This window comes from Gossypium hirsutum, chromosome A11 (assembly GCF_007990345.1).
Source record: "Gossypium hirsutum isolate 1008001.06 chromosome A11, Gossypium_hirsutum_v2.1, whole genome shotgun sequence".
In the NCBI taxonomy this organism is placed as follows: Eukaryota; Viridiplantae; Streptophyta; class Magnoliopsida; order Malvales; family Malvaceae; genus Gossypium; species Gossypium hirsutum.
Window position 1 is genome coordinate 21,082,910 of NC_053434.1, and position 14,992 is coordinate 21,097,901.

The following is a 14,992-nucleotide window of genomic DNA, read 5'->3' on the forward strand; positions in this document are numbered from 1 at the left end:
AGTAAAGATTTTAAGGATAGTGCTCAATTCCTCGACTCAAATCAAAATAGCTGAAAGAACTTTTAATAAAAATAAAATAAAAACCATAACATTTTACCAAAAATCCTAACTAGATATCACTTATCTTTCAATCTGGGTTACAGAGTCTGCCCTAATTATATCAATCTTTGGCTCCCCTTCATTTCCTTGAGATTTCTTTTGCAATCAAACTCTTTTGCTGTCACGAGTTTCTTGAAGATTTGGATATTGTTAAAGTTTTTTTGATAGTAAGAGTTTTAAGGATTTCACGATTTCAGAATTATAGTTTTTAAGGAATTCATGATTTGGGATTAAAGGGATTTTACATAGGTTTTAATTTTTGGGTTAAAATTATTTTTTACAAATTATTTATTTCTTTTTAATATCATATTTAATTATTTTTTGACACGTCATCTTCATCCTCGCATGTCACATAGTTAACTTCGTTGACCGGCACTTAACTAATGGTAATTGACACTTCCTGTTAAAATTAGGTTGATTTGTGAAAAACCCCTAACGTTGAAAGCGTCAATCTAAAAAAATAAGTCAAAAGCACAAAACTAAAAATCCATAAACATTGAGAGAATTTTTAACAATTACGCTAGGGGTAAGCAAAACTCGATTCGACTAGAAAAAATAAAAAAAAAATTAAAATTTCGAGTTAAACGAATCGAGTTATTCGAGTCAACTCGAATTTTTTTTCGAATTTCGAGTTCGAATCGAGTTGAGTTTTTGAATTCGAATAACTCGAATAATTCGAATAATTCGAATATTAAACTATAGTATTTTACATTTTTACCCCAAACTCCAAAACTTTTTTACTTTTCCCTCAAAACTTTTACTCCCCTTCTATCCCAACCCCCCAATTTACCCAAAATCCATTTCCCACCAAAATTTTACTCTCCCATTTACTTTTTTCTCAAAATTTTGCTCTAAAAAACCCTCAAAACTTTTTATTTCCCCCCATAATTTTTACTCCCTCCCACTTTCCCTCTAAAATTTTTACTTCCTTCCAATCCCACCTCCCATCTTCCCCAAATCCATCCCCCCAATTTTTTTTAATATTTTCCCTCCAAAATTTTACTCCCTTCTATTTACTTTCCCTCAAACTTTTATCCCCTAAAACTTTTTATTTTCCCCCTAAATTTTTACTTCTCACCTTTTACTCTCAAATAAAAAATCAAAATTATCCAAAAAAAATCACTAAACATAAATAGTAATAATTTTATTTATATCTATTATTTATATTATAAATTAAATTTCACATTTTATATTATTTATATTATAAAATTGTTTAGTCATATTGAATATTTATATTAAAATTAAATTATTAATTATGCCATTAAATATTCATGTTAAAATTTTATATTGGTATCAATTTCACATTTTATCTTTAAAATAACTTTTATTAAAAAATCACATTTTTACATTTAATGTATTTTTTAATTCCAAAATACATAGTGACAAGAATCTAAAGATAATTGAAAAAACTAAACAAGCAAATAAGCTGATCCGTATATAAAAGATTAATAAATAAATTATGAGGTGATAAAAGTTAATAAAGATTTTGATTAAGATGGACAAATTTTATTACGATAGGTGATAGTAGTTACAATGATCCAAAATTATTTTTTAAAATTTAACTCGAACAAATATATTCTATTCGATTCGATTCGAATTCCATCTTACTCGACTCGATTCGAGAAAATTTCAAATCAAATTAGGATGATAAAATATGATTCGTTAACTCGATTAACTCAAAATTTTTTCATTCGATTCGATCGAACGCTCACCCCTAAATTACGCCATTATATTATAATAAAACTTTCCTAGGTTTATCTATTTGTTGTGCAGAGCATGCTACTCAGAATTTTTATTATATTACAATCCAAGTTTAGCAACTAGTCTAGGTTTCATCTCCTATCCTGTCTAAAACTTGCTAAAATTATAGTCAAACTTCACTAATTAGCCTAGGTTCAATCTCTTCTCCTGTTCTCAACGTATAACAATTTTTTGGAGTTATTTTAGAAAGTGATCTATAAAAAGATTAAAATTTATAATGAAATTATTAGAAAAAAAGTAATTTATAAAATTGTTTTAGAAAGGTGTTTTTCATAATATTTAGCATCGTTACTCATAAATATTTTTGAGTAGATAAAATTTTTATTTTAATTATAATATTGTAAAATCGAAGTTTTAATAAAGAGATAAAAATATAATTTTATCACTTTTTCTAAAAATTAAAAATTTTAGATTAATTTAAAAAATTTCAATTTAAAATTAAAGTTTGGTTTGAAAAATCATTTGTTTACCAAAATTTTTTATTTAAAATCATGGTTAACCTCAATGATAAGCATACCAGAATAAAATTTCAATATATATTGAAGTCTGCCTTTTTTTTATCATTTAAACTTAATTATAAATATATTAATATTTTTTTTCAAAAAAATTGAAATAGTATCTTAATTTTCCCATTCGTTTAAATTCAATTTCGGCAATTTATTTTTATAATTTTTTATTTGACATTTCAACTTTATAAAAAATAGTAATTTTAGTTTATTTATTTTTCACTTTTTTTAGTTTTTATATTTAAGTTTTTTTTTTAAATTACCTCAAAATTGATGAAAAAATTAATATTTTTAATTATATTGATGTGACATACAAGTGGATTATCATGTAGATAACACACCAGCATTTAATTAATTTTAAATTTTTTAAAAATTCAAAAAAATAAAATTTATTTTTTAAAAATTAAAAATCATTAAAATTATTTAAAAAGTATAAAAATTATAAAAAAAATTATTAAATATTTTTTAAATTTTAAAAAATTAATTAAATGTTCATATATATAACCGCATCAGTGAAGTTAACAAAATTAATTTTTTCATTTATTTTAGATAATTTGACAAAAACTAAAAATTAAAAAAAAATTAAAATGATTTTTTATAAGGTTACATTGTTGCTTTTTGTTTTTTACTGAAGGATTCATTAATATGAGTAAGTTGATTTCATTCGGAATATTGATATTTAAAATTTGAAGTGTCATTTTCTAATATCTCTCACAAACAACTGTGATGCATGGAGTCTCTGCTCTAAGCATCCATCTAACCAGTTCTTCTCTTCTCCAATTTTCTATTGACTAACCTAATAGGATATTCGTTGGATTTGATAGGATGGATTATCACAAGTCATTAAAATGATAAATTTAAAATGAACTATTAACATTGGCCGCCGATTTACCATTACACAGATTATTAAAAAAAAAGTTTTACAGTGTGCTTCAAAGTGTTCAAATACTTGAACAGAGTTCTTAAACTTGCTTCTCATGTCTTGCGGACAAAAAGGCTTACTCAGTTCCGCGTTTTCTCTCTTTTCCTGTCCATCACAGATCCTGAACCAAAGTCAAACACTCCTAAAATCCCAAAGAGTGTTGTTTTCCCTGTTTTCCAACCAAGAAATGGCTAATCTTTTATTGTTCATTACTGGATCATTCTTCAAGCTGTGTTCTTTCAGCCTTTTGATTCTCTTCTTGATTTCTTGCTCAAGTTTCCCCTCAACAGGTTAGCGTAACCTTTATTTTTATTATGTTTGCAAAGTTTGAAAATATTTGATTGCTTTTTTGTATTAGAAAAAGTTGGTTCTTTCTGTTTTGATGAAATGTGGTTTCTGTAATCGTGTAAAAGCTCTTTCTTTTATGGTTTTTGTGGTGTTCTTGATGTCGATGTTAATGGGATTCTATTGGAGAAGTTGGTACAATACACCAGTTCCCATGCTAGTGAATGCCATTGGTCTGTCATGTATATGACATTATTGGTTTAGATAATGTCAAAAGATGAATTGAAACCTTGGACCTCTTACTCTAACACCCTCTAACCCCAAACCGTCGCCGGAACAGGACTACGAGACATTATTGGATATATCAGACAACTTATGGATATTTTACAATTATTATAACATTCATAGTATAATTGAAGAATTATGTCCCTATAATGGACTTTCGAAGCCCAACACAAGTATTAAAGTGGAATGGAACGGGACTTGTTGAGTATTCAGAGATTTTTTTTATTTTTTTTTATTTTTACAAAAATTTCGACAGCATTTCTTCTTAATTTTTACATAAAACCCCCTGCAAATTCAAACCAAAAACCAACTAATCCAAAACCAATGGCACAATCAAAAACAATTTAAACCTAAATATATCTAAATCATAACCAATTCATTAACATAGTCATTTAATAACTAAACATTCATAATATTAATCCAAATTAACTAATAACTTCATTCATTTTTCATTCCAACTTATACCAAATTATATAGTATAATATTTATCATTTTATCAAACGAATAACAAAATATGGTATACCATTCTTATAACCAACTTTACAAGTATATCTATATAACTTATACAACACCTAGTACATGCCACTTTCAATTAAGAAAGAAAACATCACCCAAAATTTGCTGGAGTCGGGATTGTTCAGATGCTGGACCGGGGTACTAGACTCCTATTAACCTGCGCACGGAAATAACCGCACGCTAAGTATTCCGTACTCAGTGGTATTACCATAATTCTAATTATAATAGCAATAAAGAATTTTAATTACCAAACATGTAACTATCTAATTTCACAAATATCAATTCATTCTTAAACTTTCATTAATTAATAATAACGATACAATTTTTATCTATTCTTCAGTTTCCATCACATATTACATGTAACAATTTCAATCACTACATAAACATTAAGTTCATGCCTTTCATTTTCAATCTCAATTTCAATCCACTATTCAACTTTTTCGTTTCTTTCAATATTTCAATAATATAATCAATCAATTTATTTTAAATTTTTCATTTTAGATATTCACCCTATTAACAAATCCGGACTTTGACGGATACACGGATTCCAACCCAACACACCAGTACGGCACATTGTGCCTAAAACGGTACATAGTACCTGATCAGTATACGACACATAAAGTGCCTAAAATGACACACGAGGTGCCTGATACGACACACGAGGTGCCTGAAATACGACACATAAAGTGCCTGATCAGTAAAGCCGGCAAATTCCCGTACACTTCCAGATCCTATGGCATGCCAATTATATCCGACTTAGCCCGACTAGTTAATAGGGTATTTCAATTCTCAATTCACTTTCATTTCCATTCCAAGATTACTTTTCAATTAAAATTTTCACATTCAAATCAATTTACAATTCAATTATACATACACATTAACCATCCAATTCAATTCTCATTCAACTCAAATATCAATACTTACCTTATAATTCACTTATTAAATATAGAATTCATATAAAACATTTAATAAAAAGTAATTTGAATTATAGTAATACAAACCATGAATTTCTCGTTTTAATCCTCGATAGCTTTCTCCTTTCCTTTGTGCGCCGATGTCTTGGGTTCTTTGTTAACTACGAAATAATAATAATTTATAATCATCAATATAACACAATTCAATTTAATCCATGAGCCTAAACATGCAAATTTAACCATTTTTATACACATAATTCCACTATTTACTTATATGTTTATTCAAAGCTGTCTACTTGAGTCATTGTTACTAAATCATTTGTATCTTGAGCTAGGAAACTCCAAATTAAGATCCACTAATTTTCCCTGAAACTAGACTCACATATCTTCTTACCATAAAATTTTTAGAATTTTTGGTTTATCCAATAAGTACAGTTTATTCTTTAAAGTTGCCCCTGTTCTGCTGTCAAATAGTTCCGACCATTCTTCACTAAAAATTAATTATATCACAGTACAAAACTCGGATAATATTCCTGTTGATTTCTCCTGAAAATAGACTCATTAAGGATTCTAAACATATAACTTTAAGCCTCTAATTATTTTTCTTCAATTTTTTGTGATTTTCCAAAATCAGAACAGGGGAACCCGAATTTATTCTGACCTTGTCTCACAAAATTCATTATATCTCTTAATTTACAATTCAATTACTGATATCGTTTCTTCTATAAGAAATTAGACTCAATAATATTTAATTCCATATTTTATTCATCCTATAATTTAATTTCTACAATTTTTGGTGATTTTTCAAACTTAGACTACTGCTGCTGTCCAAAATAGTCTTAGTACAAAATGTTGATTTACTTTAATTTCAATTTAATCCTAACTAAATTCACTTACTTTTCTATCTTAATTCATACTTTATTTCTATTTAAATTTTGTCCAAACTCATACTTAACTATTAAATTTTCAGCATATTTTCATAATTTCGAATTTATTTCCATTTAATCCCTAAAACTCAAAACTTATAGCTTAGTTTACGATTCAATCCTTTATTCAATTCCAATCAAAATTTCTATCAAATAAACCCTCAATTCCATCATTTTATTCAACATGAACCAAACTTAGAAATCTAATGACTTTCAAAATTTCTACTTAAAACAAGTACTATTTATCTCTAGGATTCTAAAAACTCAAAAATCATAAGAAAATGAGCTAAATTGACTTACCAAATTAACTTGGAACCTTTAAACCCTATTTTCCCTTTTTCTTTTCTTTCTTTCTATCTCCCCTATTTCTTCTCTGTTTCTTTCCTGCTATTCTGTTTCCTTCCTTCTTTTTATTCTTTTGTTTCTTTCCTTTATTTCCTTTTTATTTACTTTACTTTTAATAATAATAATTTAATATATATTTTAACACATAAAAATCCCATATTTTTATGCTTATGCCGCCTCACTTAGGACAATTGGCATAATTTCCATTTTGGTCCTCTTCATTTTCTTTTAATCTACAATTTAACTTTCATCATTTATTCAATTTAGTCATTTTTCCTAATTACTCTTAATTAAGCTAAATTCACCTAATTTAAACCTAATTAAACACATCGCTAAACTCATAAATATTTCTAGTAATTATTTCGAACTCGATTTATTAAAACGGAGGCCTGTTAATATACTTTTCCGATGCCCGTGAATTTTGGGTCATTACACTTACTATGTCTGACCAGTGCTAGTCTGATATAGATTTCCTTCATCATTTCTTAATCTAGGATTAGGCCTTGGAAATGTATTTATTTTATTTTTTGTTAACTCTTTTACTTCATGGTCAGAAGCCTATGATCCTCTGGACCCAAATGGGAATATCACAATCAAATGGGATATCATGAGCTGGACGTCTGATGGCTATGTTGTAAGTATTTTTTTTCTTTGTATTACAAAATATTACAACTATGGTTTTGCTTAACATAGAAAAATGAAGAAACAATGGTTTAGAGAGCATGATATGCATTGGACGAAGATGGGATTAACTTCTTAATGAAATGAGCAGGCAGTGGTTACAATTTATAATTTCCAGCAATACCGTCATATACAAGCACCAGGGTGGAAACTAGGTTGGACATGGCCTAAGAAGGAGGTGATTTGGAGCATGATGGGAGGGGAAACAACTGAACAAGGGGATTGTTCAAGATTCAAAGGTAACATTCCACATTGCTGTGCACCCAACTGTTGTGGATTTATTGCCAGGAACTCCTTACAATCAGCAGATTGCAAATTGCTGTAAAGGGGGAGTGCTAAACTCATGGGCACAAGATCCAGCCACTGCAGCAAGCTCATTCCAGCTGAGTGTAGGTCAATCCGGTACTACAAATAAGACAGTAAGAGTTCCTGTGAACTTCACTTTGAAGGCACCAGGGCCCGGTTATACTTGTGGACCAGCAAAAATTGTGAAACCCAGTAGATTTGTTACTCCGTATGGAAGAAGAGAAACACAAGCTATGAGTAAGTTGCTTGATTAAGATGTAGAATGCCTACATGAATCAGTATAAATGGTTGTAATTGACTCTACTTCTTTATGACAGTGACATGGAATGTTACATGCACATATTCACAATTCCTAGCTCAGGAAGCACCTAGTTGTTGTGTCTCTTTCTCATCCTTCTACAATGACACCATAGTACCGTGCTCTAAATGTGCTTGCGGCTGCCAAAATACTTCTCAGCCAGGGAGCTGTGTGGAGTAAGTTGGCTCAGCCGAAAAGATACTTATACGTAGGAGTTTTTTTAGCTGGAGATGCCTTTCTATCTTATTTTGTTTATTGCTTCCTAAAGCCTTTTGTTGTTAATGTGCAGGTCAAAAGCTTCACATATAGCGCCGGTTGCTAACAGCTATACACCTTTGGTCCGATGTACAAGCCATATGTGGCCGGTGAGAGTTCATTGGCATATTAAGCTTAACTACAAGGAGTACTGGCGGGTTAAGATCACCATTACTAATTTCAATTACAACATGAACTATACACAGTGGAACTTAGTTGTGCAACATCCCAACTTTGACAATCTGACTCAGAGTTTCAGCTTTAACTATAAGTCCATAACACCATATACAGCAATAAGTAAGTTGAATCCATCTTGGTCACTTTTGCATATGTTTCTTGCTCTTTGCGGCTTATGTTTGCTTATTTTATTCAACAGACGATACTGCCATGTTATGGGGTGTTAAATTCTACAATGATATGCTTTTGGAAGCTGGTCCACTTGGTAATGTGCAATCAGAGTTACTTTTCCGAAAGGATAAAGCAACTTTCACTTTTGAGGAAGGTTGGGCTTTTCCGAGAAGGATCTATTTCAATGGAGATAATTGTGTTATGCCACCTCCTAATGTTTATCCTGGGTTGCCTAATTCCTGTTCCCACCAGCTTACCTCCGCACTTGGTCTGTTGGTGACTCTCTTGGCAGCTATGGCGTTATTATTTGGACATGCATGAACATCAATCATTTTTATTCTATAACAACTGGTATATACTAGTTTGACCGAATCAATTCAACTATAGAACATAGGATTGGCATTTCAAGGTGAAGGTGCTTTCTATTTGATGTATGGTTAGCTAATTCACCATGATTTGATCATTTGTGCTGTTGTATGCATGTTCATTTCTGTACTTAGCCATCTTGATTGTAGAATTTCCTCCATATTTTACTACAGTGGTAACAAAATAAGTCATTAATCAAAATTTTAGCTGATTCATATAGTGATTATTTTGTTGTAAATCTTATTTCTACTTAAAAGAGTTATAATATTTCTTTTTGGTAGAAAATAATTTTGCTTTTTATTATTATTATAAATTTTATATATAATCAAAATCAAAAGAAAGTATAAATTTAAAGACTAAAATTATTATTAAACCAATTAAAAAAGTATCGCTTAAGGACAAGGTTACAATAAATAATTTCTGATTTACTTTATATTTCACTATTGATCTATAAAATTCATAAGTTGTCTTTGACTCTCCATTTTCTTTGTTTTTTTATTTTCTATCTTTTTATTTTCATAACACTTTCAACAAATTTTAAATATTGTTTCAACTTATTATTATTTTTTACAATTTTTTAGATTATTTATATAATTTAGTTTTTTTATTTTATTTTATATAATTTAAAAGAAAAATAGCCATCGACTCTAAGAAATACACGGAAATATTTGTTATGAAGGGGCGCATACAACTTTGCTGACATACCCAGATTCCCTTGTGCTACAATTTTGTTACAAAATCCCTTTTCCGATTCATTGAAACAATTTCGAAAATTGTAAAATTGTGTACTTTCTCGCTGTCATTTGTGCTCATACAACATGAGAAACGATCACCAAAAGGTTACAAATAAGAAAAACATTGCAGCAATGAATGTAAAGCTGGTGAAGGATAGGTGTTGATGGGCAGAGTTTGGTAGAAATGGGTATGTATCAGGTGGAGGGAGCATGCATTCATCACCATTGAAATACACTTTCCTGGGAAATGCCCATCCTTGTTTGAAAGTAAAGGTATCCTTGTCCTTCCTCAGAAGCACCTCTGATTGAACATTTCCTAATGGCCCTGCTTCCATCAACAGGTCATTGTAGTACTTCATGCCATAGAACATCCCTGTGTCATCTGCACATGGACAAAATAGCTATGATTTTAAGTATCTGTTTATAATTAGACTGTGATGATAAATGCAAGCAAAAAGCTGTCAACAAACTTACTGATTGATTCATAAGGAACCAGCGGCTTGTAATCGAAGCTGAAAACTTGTGTTACGTTGTTAAGATTAGGGTGCTGGACAACAAGGCTCCATAGCGTGTAGTTCATCCGGTAGTTGAAGTTGGTAATCGATACCTTAACTCGCCAGTACTCTTTGTAGTTGAGCTTGACATGCCAGTGTACTCGCACAGGGCACATGTGGTGCGTGCATTGAAGCAGTGGAGCATTATCTTTCCTTGGTGTGTTCAATCCTACCATTTTAAGAAACTTGGAATCACTCCTGCAACATTGCATTCATTGTGAGATTTCGATGTTCATGATATCTGTAAATAAATCGAGTTTAAGCATTCAGGAATGGAATGTCAGCTTACTTGACACAGTTGTTCTTGTTCTGGCATCCACATGCACAAGTTGGGCAAGGAGTGATGGTTTCATTGTAGAAAGACGAGAAAGAGACACAACAATTCGGGTTTTTCCGAGCTAGAAATTGCGAATAAGTGCAGGTCACATTCCATGTCACTGTAGCATAGAATATTGAAACAGATCAATCTAATTGCAACAATTAGGTAAAATCCAGATCGTGTGAGACAAAAAGGACTTACTTAGGGCCTGAGTTTTTCGTCGGCGATCTGGGGTGAGAAAAGTGGTCGATGGCACGACCTTTGCAGGACCACAAGTGTAACCTGGTCCCGGACCAAGTAAAGTGAAGTTCTTGGGAAGTTTGACAGTCTTGTTTGAAGTACCGGCTAATCCAACACTAATTTGGAAAGCAGAGACAGCAGATTGAGGATCTTGACCCCATGCTGCAAGCACTCCACCTTTGCAGCAATTGGTGAATTGTTGATTGTAGGGAACACCAGGGAGCAAGTCTACAACCGTGGGGGTTTTCTTGCAGCAGTGAGGTATATTTCCTTTGAACTTTGAGCAATCACCTTGCTCAGTAGTTTGAGCCCCTACCATGGACCATATTACTTCTTTCTTAGCCCATGTCCACCCCAAGGTCCAACCAGGACTCATGATGTGCCGATACATTTGAAAATTGTTCATTGTAACCACTGCCTGTAAGATAATCATTGGCACAAGAAGCTCAGATATATTATATATATAGCTATGACCGGTGCAACTTACATTATTCTGGATACATATTTAGCACTCACCACATAGCCATCAGGCGTCCAAGACACAATATCCCATTTGATTGTTACATTTCCATTTGGATCCAAAGGATCATATGCAGCTGCAACAACAAAGCAAAGAAATTAAATGCAAGGCAATTGAATAAACATTAAAAAAAAAAAAGCTGTAGGAACTGAATAAATGTTCACCTGCATAAGAAAAGAGGACAAAAAGAAACAAAACTGAGATGAAAAACTTCATCTCTATGGACTTGTAGCAATGGCGAGACTCAGGTTCTGATTTGAAGCAATATTCCGACAATTGCTGAATGCAGACTACTCTTTATGAATTTTCTTCTGACACTGCAATGGCAGCTATCATTAGTAAGAAGAAAAGTTGGTAGTGTTGTTTTGAGTGCTAAGAAAGATAGAGAAAAATTTCCCACATTTCCAATATTGGAAGAGTTAGGAAGACGGCTTACCAACTGGTTGTTAAGTGCTTGTATTTTGAGTGTGTGTGTATATATATTTTCTTTCGGGATTTTTCGCTTTCCATAACTTGAAGCAACTGCTAGGTTGCGCTAAAGCTGGGGGCTTAAGAGTTGTCTGAGCACAACATCTCAACGGCCCCCGTTGAGGGTGACTTTTTACAGGCTTTTAACCACACAAGACATTTCCAGAAGCCTGGCTTTGTTCTTTATTTTGGAAATCTGTGGAACATGTAAAATTGAAGACAAATATAGGGTATTTGAGTTTGGACTGGTCTGCTCAGTAAGTAATCATATTCAAGTGTAGGTGTTGTTGAATTTCACGCTACCTTTTGTCTGCTTAAAACCCATTTGTAGTTTGATTTTCAGTAAACACCTGCATAGGAAATCATTATGATTCAAAAGCTTTGATTTTTTGTTGCCAAGTTTTTCGTAGAATTCAGAAGGAAGAGTTTGAGTTAGAGGCAAGTAAACAGTGTAGGGACAAGTAGCCAGATAATACATCAAATCATACAATTTCCCTATGCTTCAATGCTATACTTTTTTCACATTATTCTTTTATTCTGAGACCTTCTTTTCTTCAAGAAGAAACTACCACAACATGGTTTCCTAAAGGTTATTGGTGCAACTAGAAAATTCTCAGAACTATTAACAAATCAATTAGCACAACTTTATTATGCTGTAGTTGAAAATTACTAACCTCCTTAAGCTTATTTATTAACTGAATTTTAAATAACAATATAAATTTACTCTTTATTAATTATTATTATTATATTCATTTTTTATTTAATTAAAAGTAATAAACTTATAATCAGTTATAAATTTATTTTAATTATTATTAAATGATAAATTAGATCATATTCTAATTCTAATATATATATTGTAAACCTAACATTAATGATAATTATATTTTCTTTTTGTCCTTTTTTTTTACTTTTTTTATTTTTTAATATTATTTATGAAAATATATGTTAAATATTTTAAACTTAATTTTAATTCAATTATATATATTGGATTTTTTTCTTTATTTCTTTATTTTAACCAATTTATTTTTCATTAAATTTTTTTAAATAATAGTAACTAATTAATTTTAAATAAAAATGATTAATGTTAATATATAATTGGATTAAATATAGGTTAAAAATGTTTAATTTTACTTGAATTTAAAGATAATTTAATAATAATTTTATTTTACAGTACTTCAATATAATTTTTAAAGTATTTGTTTCTAAAAATTTTCAAGATGAACATCAAGATTTGAATTCTTGAATTCAAAAGTTTTATAAGAGTTTAAAATAAAATGAAAAATTTGACTTTTGGCACCTTTAATATTTATAATATTTTAAATTATTATATGAAAAGATTACACTTTGAATCCTAAAAATGATAAAAAAAATTTTGATTTAGTTTTTTGAAAATTATAAATATATAAACTATTAAAATGGTGAAATTATATTTTGACTATCATAAAAATATACAACTTAATTTTGCCTCCAAACAAAAATTGGCTTCACCCCTGAATATATTGAAATAATTTGTATAACGTTTGACAAGTTCGGATACAAATTTAGGAAAAAGAGTTAAGTTGAGTATCAAATTGGACCTTCAAAAAGATGAAGTGTCAACTCATTTTTTTAAAAAAAAAGTGTTAAGTTCAAATACTAAATTAAGAAAAAATTTTAAGTTCAAATATCAAATTATAAAAAAGTGTCAAATTTAAGTTCCAAATATTACATTAAACCTTAAATTAATTAGTTGGTTAAGAGCATGTAAGTAGAACTCTTAGTTAATAAATTGTAAAGAAGACCTACTTTAAATATTTTATTTGGCGAATTTTAAGCGTTAATTTAATCATTTTCAGAGCTTCTTGCTAATTAAGAAATCTTGAGAGTTTTGTAACAAGTTTGACCACCATTTCTACTAAAAGCCATGCCACAGGATCCAAACTTGCACTCCAAATGATTTATCTTATTATTTTATTTCTTAGAATCAACTAATTTAATTGCTTATGTACAATTAAATAAAAACTATGTAACTTTAACTTTTCCTTTTAATAAAATACTCTAAGGAAGTTTTTTTTTTCAATACAACAAAACTTCGATAAATGAATACTTGATAAATTAATAATTTTGGTTAAATAATAATTTTGTCCGATCCCGACTTGGGCCAAGTGGATAAAATAATATAGCTAAATGCATAAGATAATAATTTTTAGAAAAATCCTTAATGACCCAATAAAAATATAAAATAATAATTCATTAAATATAATAAAAATTTTATATACAATATATAAAACTAAAGTGCTTTATAGACAACCTTTTTTTGGATTTTTAATACATGGTTAAAATTTTAAATCTATTCTATGAATATATACGTATTGAATTTTGAAACCATTAGCTATTTTTTTTCTTTTTGGTTACATGAACCAATTACTAAACTCTTTTTTTTACATGAATATATTTAACATTAATATATATGTATAAAGTGACGTCGATAATAAATGTTAACTGTTCTAATAATTCTAGCATCACATGATTTGAATTTTTTATGTTGAATTTGGAGGTAAAAAAGAATAATTCATCGTTTCTCAAGCCTTCAATAACCTTGGGATGGGTTGGGCAATTGTCGACTATAAGCAACACCTTTCTACCAATCATTCTAGCATCAAACCAGCAAAGAAAATCTTGAAAAAATAATCCAGTCATCTATATTTTTCAATACATAAAACGTTAGAATTATTCTTTTTGCCTTCCAATACATGTTAAAAGTTTTAATCTATCTAATGAATATATATACATATTGGATTTTGAAATCATTAACTTTTTTTTTCTTTTTGGTTACATGAACCAATTAATTAGCTCTTTTTTTTTGTTACATGAATCAATTAACTTTGATTCATTGCGCCTACATGCATATTGGGTTTTGATAATAATAAAAACTCATGCATAAAGTATGAAATATTCTTTAAATTAATATAAATTAATAAAATATTCATTTATCAATAAACTAATAACCTCGATAAAATAATAATTTTTCGGATCCCAAGAGTATTATTTTATAGATATTTTACTATATTTTTTTCTTGATAGTAATTTCAAGTCAATTCTTTAATGATTGTTGCTAGAATTCTTCATAACTTCAATTTCACTAATTATTAAAAGGTTGTTTGAAGTCCATTGTTGGTGTTGAATCCAAGCATCAAAAGGGGATTATATCATATATCCAACTTCATCCATCTTTATTCATCCTAACTTCGTCAAATTTGATTTCATTTTTCCACAAATCCATCCAATTTTTACTTCTTGTTCTTAAAATCTAAAATTTATTTATCTTTGATTCTTACTTTTGTTTTTAATTTTCAAATTTCAAT

The 14,992-nt window shown here is 29.5% G+C and overlaps 1 protein-coding gene and 1 pseudogene across 1 annotated transcript; one reads left to right on the forward strand and one right to left on the reverse strand.

Annotated features, from left to right (window-relative positions):
• The first annotated feature begins 3,445 nt into the window (after positions 1-3,445).
• Positions 3,446-8,787, forward strand: LOC107892980 (COBRA-like protein 1; annotated as a pseudogene).
• A 681-nt stretch (positions 8,788-9,468) lies between these two features.
• LOC107892008 (COBRA-like protein 4) lies at positions 9,469-11,581 on the reverse strand. Its single transcript, XM_016816963.2, has 6 exons — positions 11,345-11,581; positions 11,177-11,256; positions 10,622-11,078; positions 10,391-10,538; positions 10,022-10,299; positions 9,469-9,929 (listed from the first exon to the last, which is right to left on the reverse strand). Exons 1-6 carry the CDS (start codon positions 11,394-11,396, stop codon positions 9,643-9,645), a joined length of 1,302 nt encoding a protein of 433 aa, XP_016672452.1. The 5' UTR covers positions 11,397-11,581; the 3' UTR covers positions 9,469-9,642.
• Positions 11,582-14,992: the final 3,411 nt, after the last annotated feature.

Bases quoted from the DNA above. Each gene is read 5' to 3' on its own strand.
- LOC107892008 (XM_016816963.2), bottom strand. From the start codon at position 11,396: ATGAAGTTTTTCATCTCAGTTTTGTTTCTTTTTGTCCTCTTTTCTTAT. The intron at 11,257-11,344 runs GTGAACATTTAT...TTGTTGTTGCAG, and splicing joins TGTCCTCTTTTCTTATGCAG to CTGCATATGATCCTTTGGAT. The intron at 11,079-11,176 runs GTGAGTGCTAAA...ATTATCTTACAG, and splicing joins GGACGCCTGATGGCTATGTG to GCAGTGGTTACAATGAACAA.